At 39.8% G+C, this 24,099-nt stretch overlaps 1 protein-coding gene across 10 annotated transcripts in view; it reads left to right on the top strand.

Moving 5' to 3' along the window:
* The window catches only part of naaladl2 (N-acetylated alpha-linked acidic dipeptidase like 2), a 1,006,049-nt gene that overhangs the window by 949,581 nt on the left and 32,369 nt on the right, over window positions 1-24,099 (top strand). For all 10 annotated transcript variants that reach the window (XM_087993578.1, XM_043702223.2, XM_087993582.1 and 7 more), the window contains 2 exons: window positions 18,733-18,826; window positions 19,223-19,421. In XM_087993578.1, coding sequence (XP_087849704.1) covers window positions 18,733-18,826; window positions 19,223-19,421 — 293 coding nt within the window. The remainder of the gene's footprint in view (window positions 1-18,732; window positions 18,827-19,222; window positions 19,422-24,099) is intronic.

Raw genomic sequence — 24,099 nt, 5'->3', positions numbered from 1 at the left:
CGCTTAAGGGGACAAATATAATCATCATAGTATTTGGCTTGAATTTCAATTCACAGCTCTATCCTTGCACATTGGAAAGTAGATACTGCAAATGCGACAGCATACTTTTTACAGTTTGAGGCATACAGTTACTAATGGCTTACCATCTATTTCAATGGCGAACTTCTTGTCAAGTAAGTACATGAGAAAGTGAATTATACCTAATACCGGAACTGATGTTTTCATTCTGGACTGGAATAGTTAGCTTGCCCAGATAATATGACATTTTGAACCAGAGACCGTAGTTCTTTTGTCTTGCCAAAAACACATGCTTAGATTATTTTGCAATGCATCAACTTTGTGAATTGTGATTTTTTTTGGTCATCACACTATTGCAGAAGGCAAAATTTTGAAGTTGGAAGAGAATTATATAATTCTTCCAAACCTGTGAAATCAGTAGTGTCTTCTGATCTCTCTGTTACAGAATTGTCATTTACCTCTGTAATGGTGAAATAATCATGAGCGATGTAATTTTCTTTTATTTTCAGAAATCATTTTCCTAAGACTTATGAAGTTTTCTTCATTTTTTGTCAAGTTACCAAGCACCAAACTCACAATTAGCTTCTGAACTGGTTGAGAGTCTTCCACATACTGAGAATATTAAAAGCAATGCATGCATTTCTGCTGAAAAATGAATATGAAGTGCACATAGTGTTAATTTCTGTATTTTAGATATGTCTCTTGATTAAACATAAAAATATTAGCCATAAGTATTAAGTTAGCCTGGAGCAGTGTTTTATAGAGGAATAAGATGGGGCTATTTTCTGGATCTGCAGATTGGAAGAGCAAAAGTGGCCTTTGGTAGAGTGATATGCTCTTCTTGTCAGCTAAGGGAGAGTTTACATGTTACTGAGTATTATGTCTGCAATAAATGCATTGGTTGCAAATCCTATCAGATCAATTGGAACGTTTGGAGCGACAGAGGCAATGAGGAATTTAGAAGAGCAAGGGGATGTGATGAAGGGCAGTTATAGAAAGGGAGAAAAGTCGCAGATACAGTCACATTGATGGTTAACTCCAGGAAAGGTAAGAGAGGTAGGCAGGTAGTGCAGGAGTCTTCTGTGGCTATCCCCATTTCAAACAAGTATGGTGTTTTGGAAAATGTAGGGGGTGATGGATTCTCAGGGGAATGTAGCATGAACAGCCAAGTTTCTGGTATTGAGACTGACTCTAATGTAAGGAGAGGTACGTCGGGTTTCAAGCGATCGATTGTGTTGGGGACTCTCTAGTCTGAGGCACAGACAGACATTTCTGTGTTCAGCAGCGAAAAATCAGAATGGTGTGTTGCTTCCCTGGTGCCAGGATCAAGGATGTCTCAAAGAGGGTACAGAATCTTCTCAAGGGGGAGAGGGGCCAGAAGGCAGTCATTGTCGAGATTGGAACCAACGATATAGGAAGGGAAAAGGTTGAGGGTCTGAAGGGAGATTACAGAGAGTTAGGCAGGAATTTTAAAAAAGAGTTCCTCGAGAGTAATAATATCTGAATTACTCCTGGTGCTCCGAGCTAGTGAGGGCAGAATTAGGAGGATAGAGCAGAAAAATGCATGGCTGAGGAGCTAGTGCATGGGAGAAGGATTCACATTCTTTGATTAGTGGAATCTTTTCTCGGGTAGAAGTGACCTATACAAGAAGGATGGATTGCACCTGATTTGGAAGGGGACTAATATACTGGCAGGGAGATTTGCGAAATCTGCTCAGAAGGATTTGAATTAGTAAGGTAGGATGATGGGACCCAGGGAGATTGTGAAGAAAGAGATCAATCTGAGACTGGTACAGTTGAGAAAAGAAGCGAGTCAAAAAGTCAGGGCAGGCAGGGAAAAAGCAGAGAACAAGGTGGATAAATTAAACTGCATTTAGTTCAATGCAAGGGGCCTAACAGCGAAGACAGATGAACTCAGGGCATGGTTAGGAACATGGGACTGGGATATCATAGCAATTACAGAAACATGGCTCAGGGATGGACAGGACTGGCAGCTAAATGTTCCAGGATACAAATGCTACAAGAAGGATAGAAAGGGAGGCAAGAGAGGAGGGGGAGAGGCATATTTGATAAGTGATGGCATTACAGCTGTACTGAGGGAGGATATTCCTGGAAATACATCCAGGGAAGTTATTTGGGTGGAACTGAGAAATAGGAAAGGGATGATCGCCTTATTGGAATTGTATTATAGACCCCCTAAGAGTCAGAGGGAAATTGAGAAACAAATTTGCCGAGATCTCAGTTATCTGTAAGAATAATAGGGTGATTATGGTAGGGGATTTTTATTTTCCAACATAGACTGGGACTGCTATAATGTTAAGGGTTTAGATGGAGAGGAATTTGTTAAGTATGTACAAGAAAATTTTCTGATTCAATATGTGGATGTATTTACTAGAGAAGGTGCAAAACTTAACCTACTCTTGGGAAATAAGGCAGGGCAGGTGACTGACGTGTCATGGGGGAGCATTTCAGGGCCAGCGAACATAAATCTGTTCTTTTTAAAATAGTGATGGAAAAGGATAGATCAGATCTAAAAAAAATTGAAGTTCTAAATTGGAGAAAGGCCAAATTTGGCGGTATTAGGCAAGAACTTTCAAAAGCTGATTAGGGGCAGATATTCGCAGGTAAAGGGACGGCTGGAAAACGGGAAGCCTTCAGAACTGAGATAACAAGAGTGCAGAGAAAGTATATTCCTGTCAGGGTGAAAGGAAAGGCTGGCAGGTATAGAGAATGCTGGATAACTAAGGAAATTGAGGGTTTGGTTAAGAAACAGAAGGAAGGATATGTCAGGATAGATCAAGTGAATCCTTTGAGTATAAGGGCAGTAGGAATATACTTAAGATGGAAGTCAGGAGGACAAAAAGGAGGCATGAGATAGCTTTGGCAAATTGAGATAAGGAGAATCGAAAGGGTTTTTACAAATACATTAAGGACGAAAGGGTAATTTTACCTAGAGAATAGTGTCCCTCAAAGATCAGCAAGACGGCCTTTGTGTGGCTACACAGGAGGTGGAGGAGATATAAACAAGTATCTTGAATCAGTGTTTACTGTAGAAAAGGACATGGAGTATATAGAATGTAGGGAAATAGATGGTGACATCTTGAAAAATGTCCATATTACAGAGGAGGAAGTGTTGGATGTCTTGAAATGCATAAAAGTGGATAAATCTCCAGGACCTGATTAGGTGTACCCTAGAACTCTGGGAAGTGCATAGCGAAGAAGGTTACCTCTGATTACAACAGGATCTTCATCAGATGAGCCAATGGGCTGAGGAGTGGCAGATGAAGTTTAATTTAGATAAATGCTAGATGTTGTGGTTCTGTTCGCTGAGCTGGGAATTTGTCTTGCAAATGTTTCGTCCCCTGTCTAGGTGACATCCTCAGTGCTTGGGAGCCTCCTGTGAAGCGCTTCTGTGATGTTTCCTCCGGCATTTATAGTGGCCTGTCTCTGCCGCTTCCGGTTGTCAGTTCCAGCTGTCCGCTGTAGTGGCCGGTATATTGGGTCCAGATCGATGTGTTTGTTGATAGAGTCTGTGGATGAGTGCCATGCCTCTAGGAATTCCCTGGCAGTTCTCTGTTTGGCTTGCCCTATAATGGTAGTGTTGTCCCAGTCAAATTCACACACGCAGATGATAAGCAACATGAATTCGACTGGGACAACACTACCATTATAGGGCAAGCCAAACAGAGAACAGCCAGGGAATTCCTAGAGGCATGGCACTCATCCACAGACTCTATCAACAAACACATCGACCTGGACCCAATATACCGGCCACTACAGCGGACAGCTGGAACTGACAACTGGAAGCGGCAGAGACAGGCCACTATAAATGACGGAGGAAACATCACAGAAGCGCTTCACAGGAGGCTCCCAAGCACTGAGGATGTCACCTAGACAGGGGACGAAACGTTTGCAAGACAAATTCCCAGCTCGGCGAACAGAACCACAACAACGAGAACCCGAGCTACAAATCTTCTCCCAAACTTTGAATAAATGCTAGATGTTGCATTTTGGGAAAGCAAATCGTAGCAGGACTGATACACTTATTGGTAAGGTCGTTGGGAGTGTTGCTGAACAAAGAGACCTTGGCGTGCAGGTTCATAGCTCCTTGAAAGTAGAGTCGCAGGTAGATAGGATAATGAAGAAGGCTTTTGGTATGCTTTCCTTTTTTGGTCAGAGTATTGAGTAAAGGACATTGGTTAGGCTACTGTTGGAATATTGTGTGCAATTCTGGTCTCCTTATCGGAAGTATATTAAACTTGAAAAGGTTAAGAAAAGATTTACAAGGATGTTGTCAGGGTTGGAGAATTTGAGCTATAGGGAGAGGTTGAATAGGCTGGGGATGTTTTCCCTGGAGCATTAGAGGTTGAGGGATGATCTTATTGAAGTTTATAAAATCATAAGGGGCATGAATAGGGTGAATAGCCAAAGTCTTTTCCCTGGGGTGGGGAGTCCAGAACTATAGGACATAGGTTTTGGGGGAAAGATATAAAAGAGACCGAAGGGGCAACCTTTTCACACAGAGGATGGTGCGTGCGTGGAATGAGCTGCCAGAGGAAGTGGTGGAGGCTAGTACAATTGCAATATTTAAAAGGCATCTGGATGAGTGTATGAATAGGAATGGTTTGGAGGGATATGGGCTGGGTGCTGGTAGGTGAGACTAGATTGGGATGGGATATCTGGTTGACATGGACGAGTTGGACCAAAGGGTCTGTTTCCGTGCTGTACATCTCTATGACTCTATGACTCTAAAAGTACTCTCAGTATTCCTCTGATTCATAGCAGTGCTCTTCCTGTGCTGTGCAATTCTCTGTCTGAATTTTATGGTTTCATTTTCTTCAACCAAGTAGCTTACTTAAATAATACAATAACGCACATGCCAACCACAATTTGATATTGGTTGCATGACTGTTCACCTGTATGATCTCGTTCAAATCTGCTTTAATAAGTAACCTATTTCCCTTGAAAAAAATTGAATTATATCTTTCAAAGGTGGTAAATCATCATATAATGATATGAGTTCTAATGAAGGAACTCACTGATATCCTTGCTTCTTTTTCAAAGGTGGATGCTTTAAGGTGTTAACTTCTTTGCGTACGTTAGCAATGCTAATTCTGCTGTTCAGTTACTATTTTTTTAATTTTGCAGTTTCCCCGGAAATGTCCCATTTGCTTACAAACATTGCTTAATATAGTTAGACGCTTTTTATTTATTTAGTTCCTTTAACTCCACATCAGAAATTGTAACTTCTGGCATCAACGGATTTAAAGAAGATATCTTTGAATGTGGATGAGGTCTGATGAAATTGATGAGCTCGATTGGCTTTTTTATTTCCTCATTCTCTTTATTTTAATTTCAGTTTTCATGACTACCTGGATCGCTCTTTGCAATGTGTGATCTTCTTTAGATTGCGACATGTCTGAAATTGTGATGACAATTCTATTTCAAATTAGTTTTGTTTGTAACTCACCATAATTATGAAACTATGATCATGTATAAAGATAAGGGTGACAACAGATTTCCCCAGGAAGTTGTATTCTTCTTGCTCTCCATTATACAATTCGTACATGTGTAAATTAACTGTCAAATGCTTTCACAGTATTATCAAAGGCAACAGCCTCTTCTCTATTGGTGATAAATCTTTATTATTACATAGGAACACCATAGTAAGAGTAGGCCATTCAGCACCTTGAGCCTGTTTCACCATTCAATGGGATCATGGCTGATCTGTGGCCTAACCCCATATAGCTGCCTATGGCCCATATCCCATAAGAGCTTTACTTTGTCCGCTTTAGCACTTTATTGAAGTATTATCTCCAACGTTATTTTCCTTTTTCAGAAATGCACTTTAATTAGGTAATTAAAGTTGAAACCTTTCTTAATGTTTCAGAATTATCTTTCTGTTTGCTGAAACAATGTTTCAATCATTTAAAGATTGTTGAAATATGTTTAAATGAAGAAATATGTCTTTTTTTTTCCTCCAAGTCGGTGGAAAGACTGTCATTCTCCTTTTTCATCTTCATGTCTTTTATGATTTTAAAAACACTACTTGTATCCTTTCTGTTTCTTCACATTGTTTTACATCAAAAAAAATCCCACATCTTGAAAGAAATTTTTATTTGAACAATAAAAAATTGATCTCCCCCTCAGAATACTTCTTAATAAAGTTTTCTTCTAACTTCAAATATTTTGCACTCATTAGTCAATTTATACTGCCATTCTATCAGTTTCCTTAACAAGGTTTCCCTTTTCAAGACATCTTTACAGCTTTTCCAAATAATATTAAATGGCTTTAACAGTGCTTGTTTAATTATAATAGTGACTTAAGCCTTTTCTAAACTATAAGATGAATGCTTTTGAATAGTTTTCAAGTTCGCGCTATTCGTGAGAGCTTTATTTTGGCTAACCACACTCCATAAAGCTCACACCCACTGGTTACTAATTTCCTTTATTTATGCAAATTGAGTTACACCCAGTCAAACAATAATAATACCTGTTCAACTAAATCACAATTTCCCTCAGTCCATTAGATCTTAGGCATTCTTTCAGACCATAGCAGATGATAACAAAGCCTTCCTTTCGCTTCTCAACCTTGAATTTCTCCTTAAGTGTTAAAACGCTTACCTTCCTCTAGGAGCCTTAACTCACATTGGATATTGGCTGCCGTATTCTAGTTTACAATTTTGGTTTTTCTCTTTATAGCTCTGGTAATAATCTTCACGGTCTACTTGAACTTTTACAATCATATTCACTATTTCAGGTAATCTTAGAATTGCTATTAGTAACTACTGGCTTCTGCATTCACTTAAGCTGACAAGTTCTGTATATATTTAAATTTTTCTGAATATTTGAACAGTTTTCACATTGGAATGTTTCTCCTCAGTAGCTGTAGCTTTTGAGGGCTAATTATTTCTTCAGGCTGTGCCCACTGCTACTACCAAATTATATTTGGGATGTTGCCATTATTGTTGTGGTGTGATGAAACTATCTAAGATGCCTTGGGAGATTGGCTCTCAACAGTCCCTTTTATTGTTTTAACCTCTGCTACCAAGTGGGGAAGGATTCTCAGGACAGTGTTGTGAGGAAGCGTCACTCAACCTGAAACGTTAACTCTGATTTCTTTCCATAGATGCTGCCAGACCTGCTGAACTGTTCTAGCAATTTCTGTTTTTTTTGTGATTCTTTGTGTTCTTTCAGTTTTTGCATATTTGCACCCTGCACCACCAAAGCACAGTGGCGACTGTGGCTATTATCTACAGGATGCATTGTAACACCACAACAAGATTCCTCTGCCTTCCAAACCCATGACCACTGCCAGCTAGAAGAACAGGGACAGTACCATCTGCAATTTTCCTTCCAAGTCACAGCTTCCTAACCTGAAAACGTATGGTGTTCCTTCACTGCTGCAATGTATATCCTAGAACTCACTTTTTGACAACAGTACCCACCCACATGAACTGCTCACCAACACCTTCTCAAGGACAATTAGGTTTGTAAATGAATTTTTTTAAAGTACAGTAGAATGGAAAGATAACTTGAAGGAGGAAAGAGTGGTCAAGTAGGAGAGATAGTTAGAAAGGGAATTCCAGAACTTAAGACCTGGGAAATGGCAATGAAGTTAAAATCAGGGTTCTTAAGAGGCCTGAATTAGAACAATGTCGGCACCTCAAAGGGTTGTAGGTTTGGAGCGGAGGATACAGAACTAGGAGGAGCCACACCACAGTGCAAACAAAGATAAGCATTATAAAATCAAACTTTTGCATGACCAGGAGTAACTGCAAGTCAGTTAACCCCCCCCCCCCCAATCACCATTGCCTGCCTATTTGACCTCAGCAGTGAAAATTCCTGACTGTCTGTACAAGAGCCTTAAAATGGTGCCAGCCTCCTGTTCTCTCAACCTCAGCAGCAGTTAGCTCTCAGTGGCTTTGACTCAGCTGTGAGCATGGAGAGCCAGCCCAATAATTGGACAGTGGGTCTGTTGTTTGTCAATTAAGTGCGCATCACCAGGAAGATTGTTGCCACTGTCCCACTGTCTGCCAGTGTCTCAGAACCTGCGCTTCCAAGAAAATCTCAGGCACCACTTTCCCCTTGGTGCAGCCATTTACTTTTGAGAGTGTATCTCTATTTCAAATCCATGCTGCTGGTCTTATTTTACACAATTCCAATATCCTAGCTGCTGGTAAGCCCAATTATGTTTGCTAATGAGAGAACCTCAAAGAGTTAGTGGAGTACACTGAGAGCCAGCTTGCTTCTGACTGTTAGTCATTACCAACAAAGAGTTTATCAATCTCCCACCCAGTCTTGTCATACCATGGCTTGTGTTTAGCACAGCTAACACATCCTCACTCACTCTTCAGCCTATTACCATATTAGATGGGTTGCTTTCAGCACAGCATACCCATTCTCTTCTTCTCACTGCTCTCATTATCATTTATTGAGTTTCTCTTTTCTCCAGCCTGGACCTGTTTGCCTACCCGTTTCATATATCCGAATGTACCCTGTGTTCAGTGATCCACTCACCTCACTACCCCCTCACCACAATAACCCCCCGCCCCCGTCTCACCTTGTCTTGAGCGTAAACACAGTTTTCTCCTCGTTACTAACTGTTCTGAAGAGTCACCAAACTTGAAAGTTAATTCTGCTGTCTCCCCATAGGTGCTGCTAGATCTGCAAAGTTTCATCTGCAATTTCTGTTTTTGTTCCAAAACGTGGGTCTTTACTCAGATTTAGTAGCTCGACTGCTTTGGAAAGAACCTCATAGTGTAGTTGTAATTCCTATTTTTACTTATGTGAACTTGATTCCTAAGAATTTGGATGAATTACAGTCATTACTAACGCTGGTAGTATAACTGAAATGAGCCAGTGGACACTTTAAAAGAAATAAACATTGATATGCAGTATCTTTCACAACCTTAAAATATCCGAAAACACTCTACACACAAGGATAAAAGGGTCACAGTTTAATATCTCATCCACAAGGCAGTATCTTTGGAAATGCTGTAGTTTCAATATTGTGCTATTGCGTCACTGGTGATTCTCAGGCTCGATTTTGTGATGATTAGTGTCCTTTAAATCCAGTGAAAGATAGATTCCATTGCATTCCTAGAAAAATGGATATGTTATCCGAAATGATAAACGATAGAAATATACTTGGTTCAATAATAAAACTGCTGTTTGCAAGGTTTATATTGACAAAGTATATTGGAATAAGCATTTTGCTTGTGTTTTATAAACAATGATTACAAGTTGACAAAACTAAATACATTGTAAAACTTTGTCTACTGGAATGCTGATAGGCAGCTTAATTGTGAATAATACATGTTATTATCTGACGTGTGATAAAGTGACTGAGCAGTGAAGATTTCATGGTGCTGACAGTTACAAATACATGATGGTTTAATTAGGACAATTTTAGCAAGTAATTGCTTGATTTAAGTTTCAATACTAAACCATTATAAAACTGCAACATAAGTAATACAAAAGCACATGCTATAAATGCTTCCTAAAAGATGTATTCCATAAAGCTAAAGACCATATCTTTGCAATATGTAATTTTTAAAGTTAACTTTAAGTTATTTGAAACACAAAATAGCAGACAAACAAATGAGCCTCATAAAAGTGAGTGGAATTACACAGCAAACTTAAAGTATGAGTAAGCTATATGTTAAACATATTGTTTAATTTTTGTTTCTTATTTTGAAGGAGAATTGTACAGCTTTTGAAGAAAGTTGCATTTAAGTTGCCCAATTTTTACAACACTTGCATTGTTTAAAACAAAAATTGCGAAATGCCTGTTTCACATTTTTTTCCTTTTATTGTTTTGTGTCTGGATAAGTTGATCACTACTGGGACATTGAACAATAATGAAGAATGATTACTGAATCTAAATTTTCATGGCTTTCATCTGCATTTGCAGTATAAAATGAGATTGTAATGAACCTCTATTAACCAGTGCACAAGACCACTAAATGAAACCTAGACAAATTAGGTTAATTTAGGTGTTAATAGTATTACTCAAATAAACAACAGCTGTCTATACATTTTTGATTTGTTTTTCTTTAGCTCTGATGTCCAACCAAATACCTCCATTAGGGAAAGAGAAAGTACAACAGTATTTCCTATATCAAAATTTAGCACAGCAGCAATATTATCTTTATGGGTGAACAATCTACATTTAAACACTATAAAGGATATAAATATTGTTGCACAGGCAGAAACCTTTTCTGGCAATGGGAATTTCCTCAGTTCAGTTTAAGTATAAATGGCATTTCCATTGAAGTTCTGCTGATGCGACAGTAGCAGAGGCAGTGAAACCCCAAGGAAATTATCTGCGAATCTCTCCTAAATGCATTAGACAGATTTCCTGATTTGAACAAGGACAAATTGATAAATATCTTCAAAAGGTGACCTAGATTATGCAGCTACACCTGTTAATTTCAAAACACCTGCCAATCAAATGTGTTTGAATGAAAGGACAAGGTGATCCGATTTGAATTGCATGGTTTGCCTCCCTCCTTTAGTCATCAGAAACAGACAAAACAAGTAATATGTGTATCTCACACTGTCAGAAGTTAAATTTATCCAGAGGGTGGAATTTAGTGGAACTCACTGGAGTGATGAGATGGGAGCCAGGCTGGCAGAAATGAGTAGGTGGCAGCATATTCAATGACTGGCAGTGGAAAAAGCAGCCAGAATTTAGCAAGTGGCAGAAGGCCACTTCAGCAGGTAAAAGTACCTGCTGGCAACAGGTGACCATTTGGGCCCAAGAAGGAGCTACTTAAGATCAATTATCTTTAACTCCACTGGATTTAATGGTGGCTCGGGGATTTGTGGCTGGACTCACATGTGTCACCCTTACGAGTAAATATATCCCCGTAACCTTATCCAGCCTGATTGAGAATCTAGGATTCTTGAGGGCAAGATTTCTGCTCCACCGGGGAGTTAATGAGACTTGAGCAATGGCATTATTAAAGAAACTGCCTGATTGCAGTGAAATTGTATTGGGCTTCCTGTGGAAAAGTGATGCAGGGTTCCCACTGGTTTTCAAACTGATGTGCAGGTCTCCCATCATCACAACTAAATTCCAGCAACAACTACTGTGTGTAATGCCATTTTTTTTAGCCAGTTATTGTCTTTGCTGTCGAGAGAATTGAGAAAGCCAATAGCAAACCAAATCTTCAACGAAAGTGTTTCATTTTTATCACATCTATGAATTGGCAATTGATCAAAATTGTTTTATACTTCCATTTTCTGCATCACATCTATCCTGTGAGTTACTTTTACTGCTTGTTGAAGCTTTTGTGAATAATGCATGAATTTGAAACCCATTAAGAAAAATAATGAAAACACATATTCAATACATTTGTTGATTTTAACCACAACAGTGCTCATTAGCTATTCATCTGTCATTAATAATTGAATGCTTCCAATTCATCATAACATAATCTAATGTTATGTTTCACAACTATTATTATGTAGATGTTTCTGTGTGCTGTGCCATTAAGATACACAGAACAGAAAACTCATTATTAAAGTTAGCTTTTCTTAAAGGTTGGTATTCGAATATTTTTCTTTCTGTATTGAAATATTTGAAAGCCCTCTGATCCAGAGATTTTTTAAAGTTTCTCATTGCGTGATTTGTATTCACCAGTTACCACAGAACAATTAACAGCACAGCTTGATGGAGCTTGTGAAAAAAATGATCTGAAATTCAGAAGGAAGTTGTGATTTTCAAATTTCCAGTTAAAGGTGTAAGAGTAGTGCTGTGATGCGGATTAAGGACTATTAGCAGAGTCACAACTGTTTAATTCATGTAAATTAAGTGGGCACTGACTTGAATGACATGGTGAGTTAACTAATTAGAACAGCGATGAATAAATAAACCTTTCGTACCTAGACAATTTCAGTTTAGATATTGTAATCATTGAGCAGTTTGATTAGAAATTGGAGTCTGACCTTTCTAAACATATAACTCTATATTTCTAATCATGGCTGTTGAGCAGGCAGCCAAAACGTTCCCAAGTGATCTAGCCAAGGACAGTTTCAGGACAAAGCCTGCTTCTTTATTATAAATTAACCCTATCCAAACCCAAATAGAAATGTTCTGGGGAGATGCTGGTGCTTTTCAGTCCATCTACTGAAATGTCATAACTGGTAAGACCAAGCATTTGTATACATTTGGGAAGATACATCAAGAACTCGCTTGATCTCACAATAGGAATACTTCCAAAAAAACTAGACACAACTTGCATTTAGTCAAAAATGTTTAAGATTCAGCTCACTGAGTGCAAAACAAGGAAGTTTTAGTGAATTTTTGTAAAATACCACACTTTGAAAAGGATATGAAGGCATTGCATAGATTGCAGAACAGAAACATTAACATGAATGGTCTTTGTACTCTTTAGAAAAGAGAAGGTTGAGAAGAGATTTGATTGAGATGTTCAAAGTCAAAAGGTGTTCTCGGCAGTACAGATGTAGAGAAATTCTTCCCATGATTGAGTGCATCGAAAAGGACAGCACATCACTTTCTGCTTAATATTAAAAGAACGAAAGGAGACATATAAAATCTTTTCATTTTGTTCTTTCTCTCACTTTCTTCCTTTTACTTGCTTAAAATAATTATAAATTTTCCTGTGAGCCCAAAAAATTAACTGTCTGAATCTTATCAAATGTAGATTGAACTGCTGTTTTTATTCAGGCGTTTTATTCAGCAGTGTTTGAAGAGTCGAGGAAAATGATTTTATACATGGTGTGTCATGAGGTTCTGTAATGCTGTCTGTGATGGTTTGGTGAAGGCAAATTCAATCATAACTTTTGAAACAGAATTGGATATAATGGGAAATTTAAAATGGAAGGAAATGTAATTAAATGCAGATGAATGACAACAAATGTTAAGTGTAGCATCTCACCATGCATATGTACCCTTCAAATGCCTTCGAGGAATTTTTGTGACGGAAGAAATGATGTTGAATGGAAGTTTCAAGGGAAATGAAACTTAAGAAGCAAAGTCATTTCTTTATTGCAATATTCACTCTTCTGTCTGTTTGGTTCCTGAAGAATTGTGTTTTCAGAATGAGAATATTCGATGTAAACTTAATTTTAGGTTACCATTAAGCATTATTCTGTTGAGAATTATTGGCACACTATACATGATTAAAAACTTTTATTTCTTGTGACTAGTTCAAACTATGTTAGTTATACTCCTTCATTGAGAATGATCTGAAAGGAATGACTTTCAAAGGAACTTTGGGGAGAAAACAGCTTTAATCAACATGTGTTGTAACATTATTAGCATTTTAAAAAGAAATTTATGATTCTTTTCCGTAATGACACAAATAGCCCATCTTACTACCTCCATATTTACCCAACAATTCTTACCATGAAAGAAATATCTTGACCTGAACAAATTAAACTGAAATAACTTGAATAATTTCAAAACATCTGAGTCTCTTATTAAGTGAAATCATAATGATTTTTATATTCACTCACAAGGCCAACATTTATTGTCCATCCTGAATTCTCTTCAGAAAGTACCTTCTTAAACCATTGCAGGTGGTGAAGGGACTTGACACTGCTGTTATATAAGGAGTTTCAAAGGTTTGGCTCAGTGATCGGGAAAGTGCAAAGATATATTTCAAACTTAGGATGCTGTGTGACTGAGAGGGGCCTGCCAGCCATGATCTTGTCAGTAGTAGCATTATAAGGGAAGAAGCCTTAAGTTGCTGCAGTGCATTTTATAAATGGTACATATAACTGCTGATGCATTCTAGTTGTAAATGTTGAACTTGGTCGATGGAGTGCTGATCAAACAGGATGCCTTGTCCAAATGTTGTCAATTAGGCTCAAACATTTTTGATTATACCATCAATGACCTGGCTTCCATCTTAGTGATAGAAGTGAGGACGTTCACTTAAGCTTGTACAGCATCCAGTGCTATTTGAAACTTCTAAGATACTGAAAGAGTCTGTGTCCATGACAATATTCAAGCTAGAGTTGATAAGTGACAAAGAGCAGACATGCGCCAGACAATGACCATCCCCAATAAAAGAGAAACCAACAATATCTTCTTAATGGCACGAATATTGCTGAATATCCCACCATCAATACCCTAGTTGTTACAATTGACCAGAAACTTATCTGTGACATGTACATAAATACTGTGTACTGCAAGCCAGGTCAGAATCTTGGAATCTTTGCCCGAAACATCGATTTTACTGCTCCTCGAATGCTGCCTGAACTGCTGTGCTCTTCCAGCACCACTAATCCAGAATCTGGTTTCCAGCATCTGCAGTCATTGTCTTTACCCAGAATCTTGGAATTCTGAGCTGAGTAATTCACATTCTGACTCCCGAAAGACTGTCCACCATCTGCAAGGCATAAGTCAGGACTATAGTGGATAACTCTCTTGCCTGAGGAACTCCTGCATCAATGTTCTGGGGCTAAGAGTATTGGCCTTCAGCAGCCACAGCTGTTTTCATTTCTGCTGCGAGGCATGTTATCAACAGATGACTGAGGGCTTTCGTGGTGCAGTGATAGTGTCCTGGCCCGTAAGCCAGAAAGCCCAGGTTTAAATCCGAGCTGCTCCAGAGGTGTGTCATACCATCTCTGAACAGGTTGATTAGAAAATATCTTCTAACCAGTGATTGAGGGCTCGCATGGCACAGTGGTAGTATCCCTACTTCTAAACTAGGAGGCTCAGGTTCAAGGCCCACTTGTTTTGGAGGTGCATAATAACATTTCTGAACAAGTTGTTCAGAAAATATTTTCCAACCAGTGAGGAGTTTTCCTTTTAATTCCCTGGCCTTCAATTTTTCCAAGGCTCCTTATATAAGTTATACTTGGACAAATGTTGCCCTGATGTTAAGAGTAGTCACTCCCACCTTAACTCTGGAATTAGGCTCTTTTATCCATGTTGGAAGAAGACTGAAATGAGCCAAGGCTGAGTAATCCTGGAACAATTCAAACTGAAAATCTTGTAGCCACAGTAATTGTAACAGTTACAGTTCATCCAGTTAAAATTTGGGTGAGTGGTGGACATCAGAATTCTAATGGTGGGAGTTCGGTGATAGTGAAGCAATTGCGTGTCAAGGGGAGATGTTTAGGTTTTCATTGTTGGAGATGGTCATTGCTTGCCAGTTGTGTGATGCAGAGGTGACTTGCCATTTATCAGCTCAGAGCTGAAAATGTGTTGCTGGAAAAGCGCAGCAGGTCAGGCAGCATCCAAGGAACAGGAGAATCGACGTTTCGGGCATAAGCCCTTCTTCAGGAATGAGGAAAGTGTGCGCAGTGGGCTTCAGGCCTGAATATTGCTCAGATTTAACTGCATTTAAGCAGAGACTGCTTTGGTATCTGAGAAATCATGAACGGTACTGAACACTGTAACAAGTGATCTCATGATGGAGTGAATGCTAGTAATAATGTGTTGAAGCTGATTGGGATCAGACACTGTTTTCCAGAGAGTCCTGTTTTTCACAGCAACACCTCAATCAGAGTCCATGCAGTCAGCACTGTTTCTCTCATGCAGTGTGAATTGTTATTCCTTTTGTCATTTAGCATTCGTGTGTATGGCTTGATGAATGCATGACGAAAACTCTTGACCTCATGCCCCTTTTTCAACAAAACTTGAATTTCCTGATCTATGGACATCTTAACACAATTTACAGCCAATTTTTGAATTGGAACCAATGTTGAGGAAATGCGACAATCACTTTACACTAAAGGAATATCTCATAAACTGGGATAAGTACAAAACACCAGGCTCAGAAAGTACATTAATATATTGTTTTTTGGATAGTTGAAAATTAATTGAAAAACCACCTTTGAAGATGTACCTTTAAGACAAGTGCTATTGAAAAAGTGATTCTTTGAAGGACCATTAGTTATAGTTTTTAAAAAAGGTACTATTTACATTCCAAACCATAATCCATTCAAAATAACTATGCATTAATAAAAGCAAAAATTGTTTGATGCTGGAAATCTGAAATATAAACAGAAAAATCTTAGCAGATCTGGCAACATCTGTGGAGAGAGAATGAGTTAACATTTGACACTTCATTGGAATATTTTCTTTTAATTTATATTCAAGTTAGCAAACTGCTTATTGATTGTGTATTTTTCCACTTTCCTCTGATTTATTCCTTAGCAGAATGGAGATCTATATTTGTTTATCTGTTTTAAAAGTATACTTAAAGCAATAGCTAAGAATTATGACAGCTGATCCAGCACTCATTGTGAATAAGGTTTATCTGACTTGATTCTGTTGAAAAGATCAAAACCACAAGCAATATTGTAATGAGAATGTATGTTAATAATAGGATGATGATACACTGATATCAGTAGTCACATGCTATTGATAGTTGAGTAGTTATTTCCATCCTCTCTCGAGAGCTGTGATAAATCGATCAATATTCTGTATAATAGAATATAAATGAAAGTTTATTGAAATTCCTGAGTCAGACAGTAGTCACTCTTAGAAAAAACAGAGATGGATGTAGCAGACTTAGAGTAGGGACAGTATAAACAACTGAGTTGTTTTAACAGTGCATTACTGAACCCTGATACTCAAACCACATGGTTAGGAAAATCCATGAGGAGAAATCAGAATGGGTTGTATACACGGAGGTAGATCAATTCGCGGTGACAGCCCAAACACAATCCTCAGTTCTGTTGAAATGTTTGCTGTGCGATGCTGAACTAAATAAGAAGGATCCCACCAACAGATGTTTCCATGATTTATGTTTTGTTACAGTGGTCTTACCATAGTTCCCACAGCACATGCAGTTTTTTCTCATGTGGCAAGAATAACAATATTAAACATGGAGAAGTCTGGTAAATATATACTGTTCAATAGTACTGCTTCAGCAACCTCTCTGCCAGTTTATAAAGGGTACAGCTTTGTGGATGGAAGTGACAGGTTGAGTTTTCCATATATTAATTCTTTATCATTCCTGACATTTGTTTTTAAGCCATTTGTTATTTTAATCCAAATGCCAAATACATGTGGGCCTGCAGCCATTAAGTGGCCAAGACCATATTCTATTCTGCCTACAAATGAATTTGCATTTCACAAGGAGAGTTCTTTTAAGGTTTGTTGCTTTTCATATACAGCAAAATAAAATCCCTGATAAAGTTTAGGAGAAAAATATATCCTTTTTATGGTATGAAATTCTAACACAATTCCTCCATTATGTCACACTTAGTTACTTTGCACTTGTATTTATTATAAAATTGTGACTTAATAGTTGTGACCTTAGCTTTCTGATAGGTTGTATTTCACCATTCATAGTAATTCTTTGAATTTAATAGACCCAGTACAGTTGGTAAATACTTACTTATAAAACAACTGTCCAAACACATTAAAGTATTTATTGTCTGAAAATCTTAGTTTGTTACTTGTTTCAGAGTTTTTCCAATGCTTGTCCAACAATAATATGCATTTGTAAAGTGGTATTATTTTTATTGAACATATTGTTATGTTGGGTTTGTTCCATGGCTATGATAAATAAATTAATTAACTTTTAAAGCAAACATTTTATGTCATTTTAATGCTATCAATTGAAATTGGCAATCTTTTCATTCACTTTGTCTGTATAAATTAAAAAGTATAAAACTGCATAGTGTAGTGGCTTTGAACCACATCATTCAGTAAGGACCTAGGAATCATCCTTAATTAGTCGATTCATACCCAATCTGAAAAATTAATTAAAGAGATCAAAACAACGAGGAGCATTGCGATCAGTGAAGCATTTCATTCATCTATTAGTATTCCTTCATTTTGTACTTGCAATGGCAGTGACTCACTGACAATATTGGCCTACTTAATGTTGTGGGAAGCCACTTACAATTTTAATTCATATTATTGAAACAACAGCTTGAATGGTGTATGGAGAATGTTTCATAATTCATTGATATATCAACTTGGTTTTGTGCTGGAAGATTGCAAGTGATCTTGAGCTTACTCCAAATTAGAACTAACCTTCCTAAAACAGGCAAAATAATAAACCGGAGGATAGTGACTCTTTAGAATTTGCAAGCCAGAGAGCAATGGAGACTCAGGCATTGAGTATGTTAAAGGTTGGCATCAATAGAATGCTACATCAAGGAAAACAATGTTGCTGAAGTAGAAAGTAAGCCATGATCTTAATGAATGATGAATCAGTCTCAAAGACTATTCTTTCTCCTGTTTCTTATGTTCTTACATTTTGGGTGTGATAGGGTTAGGGTTAAATGTCACCTTAAAGCCCCTGCATCTTCTACTCCTCAACATGGGGTCATTCTGATATCCTGCTGTGTTTCTGGTTCCTACAGTTTTCTCAGTCTCTGACTCCCACTCTGTTTCTGCTCCACTCTGGTTCCTCTCTGACAAGGTCAGGTTTCTGGTCTCCTTCTGAAACTTAAATCTTGCTCAGTTATACCTATCAATTCTGGATCACTGGCTCTTTTATCACAGTCTTTGATTCCTGGTCTGCTCCTGTTATTTTATCACAGCCTGTTGCTTTCAGTCTATTTCCTCACACCTCCAGTCTTAGCACACTTTTATTGTGTGAATAAGAGAAATCAGACTGCCTTTTCTGTCTCTGTTCATTATGGCAGTGATAATGTACAGTCAAGCATTGCACTCTTCAAAATATTTATATTTTATCATAACTGTACATAATAAAATAATTTGCCTGCAGATCTCTTCCGAGACTATACCTTTTGATTTGTTCATTGCAGTTAACAGCTGAAATGATTCTGCATATAGCAAATGAGCCAGTTCTCCCTTTCAGTGTCCTGGACGTAGCCCTGGAGGTTCAAGAGAAACTCAAAGGTTATGTTTCTTTCTAAACTTATATCCTCTTGATAGTGCAGTTATATTATTATGAATTTAAATTTTGAATATGATAACGTTGCATATCAATTCCATTCTTCATTGCCCGAAGTTACTGATAATCAATGCTTTCTTTCCTTGCGATCTCCAACAAATAATGTTAGAATTTATTGGCATGAACAATTGTTTTCTAAATATTTTCTTGCACATTATGTAATTGTGCTGTGTAGTTATTCTTGAGTTTGATATTTTCTATACATAATCATTCCACAGCGAGCCAATACCGCTTGTCAGCATTAGAATATTATGCGAGGTGATATTGATATCATGTTTTGTACTGTGGTTGTATTGATTATTATTATTGGTATTCTCAATTATATATTTTATTTTTCAAAGATGACAATATTGCTTCAGAGCAAATGTTGGCATTGGCCACGGCATTGAGAGAAACTGCACAACTTTTTCAATCAGATGAAATGCGTCCAGCTAATGATCCAGAGGAAAGAGATCCTGCCCATTTGAGAATGCTAAATGATGTGCTGCAGAACCTAGAGAAAAACTTTCTCATCCAGCATGCTCCACCAGGCTACTATAGGTATGGGAAAATGCTTACATATCTGTCACAGAATAATGTAGTGGAATAATGTAGAGTTTCCATTCTCTAAATGGAATATGACAAAGTACAGTTGCTTTTTTGATGAAAGATAATGATAAATAATAGCTCATAAGATCATGTAGATGCAGAAATCTGTTATATTTTACATTTGTGACACAAGCAAAATGGGGAAGTCTTTGATGTTTCACATGGTTGAATCCTGTGCCCTATCTCACTGGTAGAATAGCAAACCCAGTTTTTAATTACCTTACAGTTCAGCTGTGAGAAAATGGAAGCAGATATGGAAATGTGTTGCTGGAAAAGCGCAGCAGGTCAGGCAGCATCTAGGGAACATGAGAATCGACGTTTCGGGCACTAGCCCTTCTTCAGGAATGAGGAATGAGGGAATCAGCATCTGCAGACCTCACTTTCTCCTCAGAAAATGGAAGCATACAATCTTATAGTGCAGAGAGACCATTCAGACATTTGTGCTTAGCTGGCTAGTTATTTGAGCTATTCAATTAGTCTCTCTCCTATGCTCTTTCCTAAAAGTCTCGTAATATTTTTCCCCATATCAGATATTCATCTAGTTTTCATTTGAATGTTAGTATTTCATCTTCTTCTCGCACTCTTCCAGGCAGTTCATTTTAGAGCTCAAAAACTCAGTATAAAACCTTTCTTCCTCTTGCAGCCTCTCACTTTTATCAGTAATCTTAAGTCCTTTCATTCCCAACTCTTCTGCCAATAGATGCTTGCTTCTTATTCACTGTACCAAAACCCTTAGTGATTTCTTTTTAATACCTCAGATTTTGTTTTCACCTTCGCTGTTCTAAGGAGAACATCCCCAGTCCTCCATGTCCCTAGTAATTATGTAGGTTTTTTTTTCCTGTGTCCATTGAGCCTTTACATCCTTTCTGATGAGTACTTTAGCTGAGGGCTAACTAGTGTTTTATAGAAGCTAACATAGCATTTAGCATTGTTTTTCCACTCTTTGCCTCTTTGCTAAAGTCAAGGATCCTGTGTGTTTCTCAACTTGTCCTACTGCCTTCACTGATTGTTTACATTCCTTCATCAGCCTTTCTGTTCCTGGACCCATTTCAAAAAGTGTATTGTTTAATTCATATTGTCTCTCCCCATAGTTCTGACCAAAGGTTATCATTTAACACTTTATGGTATTTCATAAGGCCCTCCAGTCTGAAATAACTTCTACCTTATTGCTCTCTACTTTTAGTCCCCTAGATAATTTTAAATTGGTGCTACTGCTGGTCCTATAGTCCCTTTGAGCATTTTGCAACTACCTTATCAAATTCCTTTGTAAATCTGTACATGTGACTTGAACCATACTACCCTCTTCCAATTCTTCCGCCGCCTTCGCCTCCGTGCCTTCTTCTTCAATCAAGACTCTCGCCCACCCTCTGACGACCCCTTCTCCCACCTCCAACACACCCCGTCCACCTGGACACCCCGTGCTGGCCTCCTACCTGCCCTCGACCTCTTCATAGCAAACTGCCGCCACGATATTAACCGCTACCTGAACTCCCACACTCCCCCCACCCACTCCAACCTCTCACCCTCGGAACGCGCAGCCCTCCACTCCCTCCGTTCCAACCCCAACCTCACCATCAAACCAGCTGACAAGGGAGGCGCAGTAGTAGTTTGGCGCACTGACCTTTACACCGCTGAGGCCAAACGCCAGCTCGCAGATACCTCCTCCTACCGTCCCCTTGACCATGACCCCACCCCCCACCACCAAACCATCATCTCCCAGACCGTCCATAACCTCATCACCTCAGGGGACCTCCCATCCACCGCCTCCAACCTCATAGTCCCACAACCCCGAACCGCCCGTTTCTACCTCCTGCCCAAAATCCACAAACCTGACTGCCCCGGACGACCCATTGTCTCAGCCTGCTCCTGCCCAACCGAACTCATCTCGGCATACCTCGACACGGTCCTGTCCCCATTAGTCCAAGAACTCCCCACCTACGTTCGTGACACCACCCACGCCCTCCACCTCCTCCAGGATTTCCGCTTCCCCGGTCCCCAACGCCTCATCTTCACCATGGACATCCAGTCCCTGTACACCTCCATCCCCCATCACGAAGGACTCAAAGCACTCCGCTTCTTCCTTTCCCGCCGTACCACCCAGTACCCTTCCACCGACACCCTCCTTCGACTGACCGAACTGGTCCTCACCCTGAACAACTTTTCTTTCCAATCCTCCCACTTTCTCCAAACAAAAGGAGTAGCCATGGGCACCCGCATGGGCCCCAGCTATGCCTGCCTCTTCGTAGGGTATGTGGAACAATCCATCTTCCGCAACTACACTGGCCCCACCCCCCATCTTTTTCTTCGCTACATTGATGACTGTATCGGCGCTACCTCGTGCTCCCACGAGGAGGTTGAACAGTTCATCCACTACACCAACACCTTCCACCCCGACCTCAAATTCACCTGGACAGTCTCGGACTCCTCCCTCCCCTTCCTAGACCTTTCTGTTTCTATCTCAGGCGACCGAATCAACACGGACATCTACTACAAACCTACCGACTCCCACAGCTACCTGGACTACACCTCCTCCCATCCTGCCCCCTGTAAAAACGCCATCCCATTCTCCCAATTCCTTCGTCTCCGCCGCATCTGCTCCCAGGAGGACCAGTTCAAAATACGTACAACACAGATGGCCTCCTTCTTCAAGGACCGCAATTTCCCCCCCGACGTGGTCGACGGTGCCCTCCACCGCATCTCCTCCACTTCCCGCTCCTCCGCCCTTGAGCCCCGCCCCTCCAACCGCCACCAGGACAGAACCCCACTGGTCCTCACCTACCACCCCACCAATCTCCATGTACAGCGCATCATCCGCCGTCACTTCCGCCACCTCCAAACAGACCCCAGCACCAAGGATATATTTCCCTCCCCTCCCCTATCAGCTTTCCGTAGAGACGACTCCCTCCGCGACTCCCTTGTCAGATCCACACCCCCCACCGACCCAACCACCACTCCCGGCACCTTCCCTTGCAACCGCAGGAGGTGCAACACTTGCGCCCACACCTCCCCCCTCACTTCTCTCCAAGGCCCCAAGGGAAACTTCCATATCCGCCACAGATTCACCTGCACCTCCACCCACATCATCTACTGCATCCGCTGCAGCCGGTGTGGCCTCCTCTATATTGGGGAGACAGGCCGCCTACTTGCGGAGCGATTCAGAGAGCACCTCTGGGCCACCCGGACGAACCAACCCAACCAACCTGTGGCACAGCATTTCAACTCCCCCTCCCACTCCACCGAGGATATGCAGGTCATTGGACTCATCCACCGCCAAACCACAACAACCCGACGGTCGGAGGAGGAGCGTCTTATCTTCCGACTGGGAACCCTCCAACCGCAGGGGATGAACTTGGACTTCACTAGTTTCTTCATCCCCCCTCCCCCCACCCTGTCTCAGCCGGATCCTTCCAGCCCGGCACCGCCTTCCTGACCTGCAGTCTTCTTCTTGACCTCTCCGCCTCCACCCTACTCCGACCTATCACCCTCACCTTGACCTCTTTCCACCTATCACATTTCCAACTCCCCTCCTCCAAGTCCCTCCTCCCTACCTTTTATCTGCTCATTCCTGAAGAAGGGCCTGTGCCCGAAACGTCGAATCTCCTGTTCCCTGGATGCTGCCTGACCTGCTGTGCTGTTCCAGCAATAAAGTTTCAACCATACTACCCTCACCAACCCTGTTTGTTACTTTATTAAATAACGTTTGTTATACAAACACAATTTGCTTTGTATGAATCTGTGCTGGCTTTCATTTGTTATTCCATAATACTCCAATTATTCTTATTAGAGATTATTGTATTTGAAAGTTTCCTCACTGCTGATGTTAAGCTGTCTAGCCAGTAATGGCCAGCTCTATCCTCCAGTCTTTTGGGCAGAACAGCTCCAAATTCCAAACTTACAATTCCCGTATCTCACCAAGACTGAGTGACTTGCATGTTTTGTGGACTGTATTTTTAAGTACATCCTCTTAATCTGTTTTATGCAATGCAACATCCCTCCTTTATTATTACATTGTCAGAATTATCTTCTCCAGTGAAGACTAATTAATGTACAATATTTACTACTTAAGGCAGAGCTCTGGATCCGCAAGAGTATTTCCTTTTTGTTGACTCCACTCTTCTGTTGTCTGCCATGTAATTTTTTTCAACCATTTTTAAAAGGCTTTTAAAGTTCATTAGATCTTAGCTGCAAATTTATTATTTCAGTCTGTATTTGCATCTTATTGTTAATGCAGGATAATAATTACGTTACTGGACTAGTAATGGTTTGTAGTCACGAGTTAGTTCCCAGCTTGATAAATTCGGGACTAAAAAGCTTATCTCAGTGGTGGTAACCACATAATAACTGGATTGTTATTTCATTCACTAAAATCCTTGACAGAAGAAAATCTGCCATCAGTACCTGGTCTGGCCTGTATTCAACTCCAGATTCACAGCAATGTGTTTGATTGTTAACTGTCCTCTGAAATTAGTCTACCAACCCGCTATGAGATTGTTACACTTGGGAAAACCTCCTCCATGACAAGGAATGCAGCAATTCTAGGAGGCAGTATGCCACTACCTTCTCAAAAGCAATTAATAATGAACACTAATGGCTTTGCCAGAGACACACACAAGTCCTTTTATAAAATTAC

This window comes from Chiloscyllium plagiosum, unplaced genomic scaffold (genome assembly GCF_037043375.1).
Source record: "Chiloscyllium plagiosum isolate Xiang-an unplaced genomic scaffold, Cpla_swu_hap1 HiC_scaffold_13, whole genome shotgun sequence".
NCBI classification, from domain to species: Eukaryota; Metazoa; Chordata; class Chondrichthyes; order Orectolobiformes; family Hemiscylliidae; genus Chiloscyllium; species Chiloscyllium plagiosum.
The sequence above is the reverse complement of the archived record's forward strand: the minus strand, read 5'-3'. Positions and strand labels throughout refer to the sequence as shown.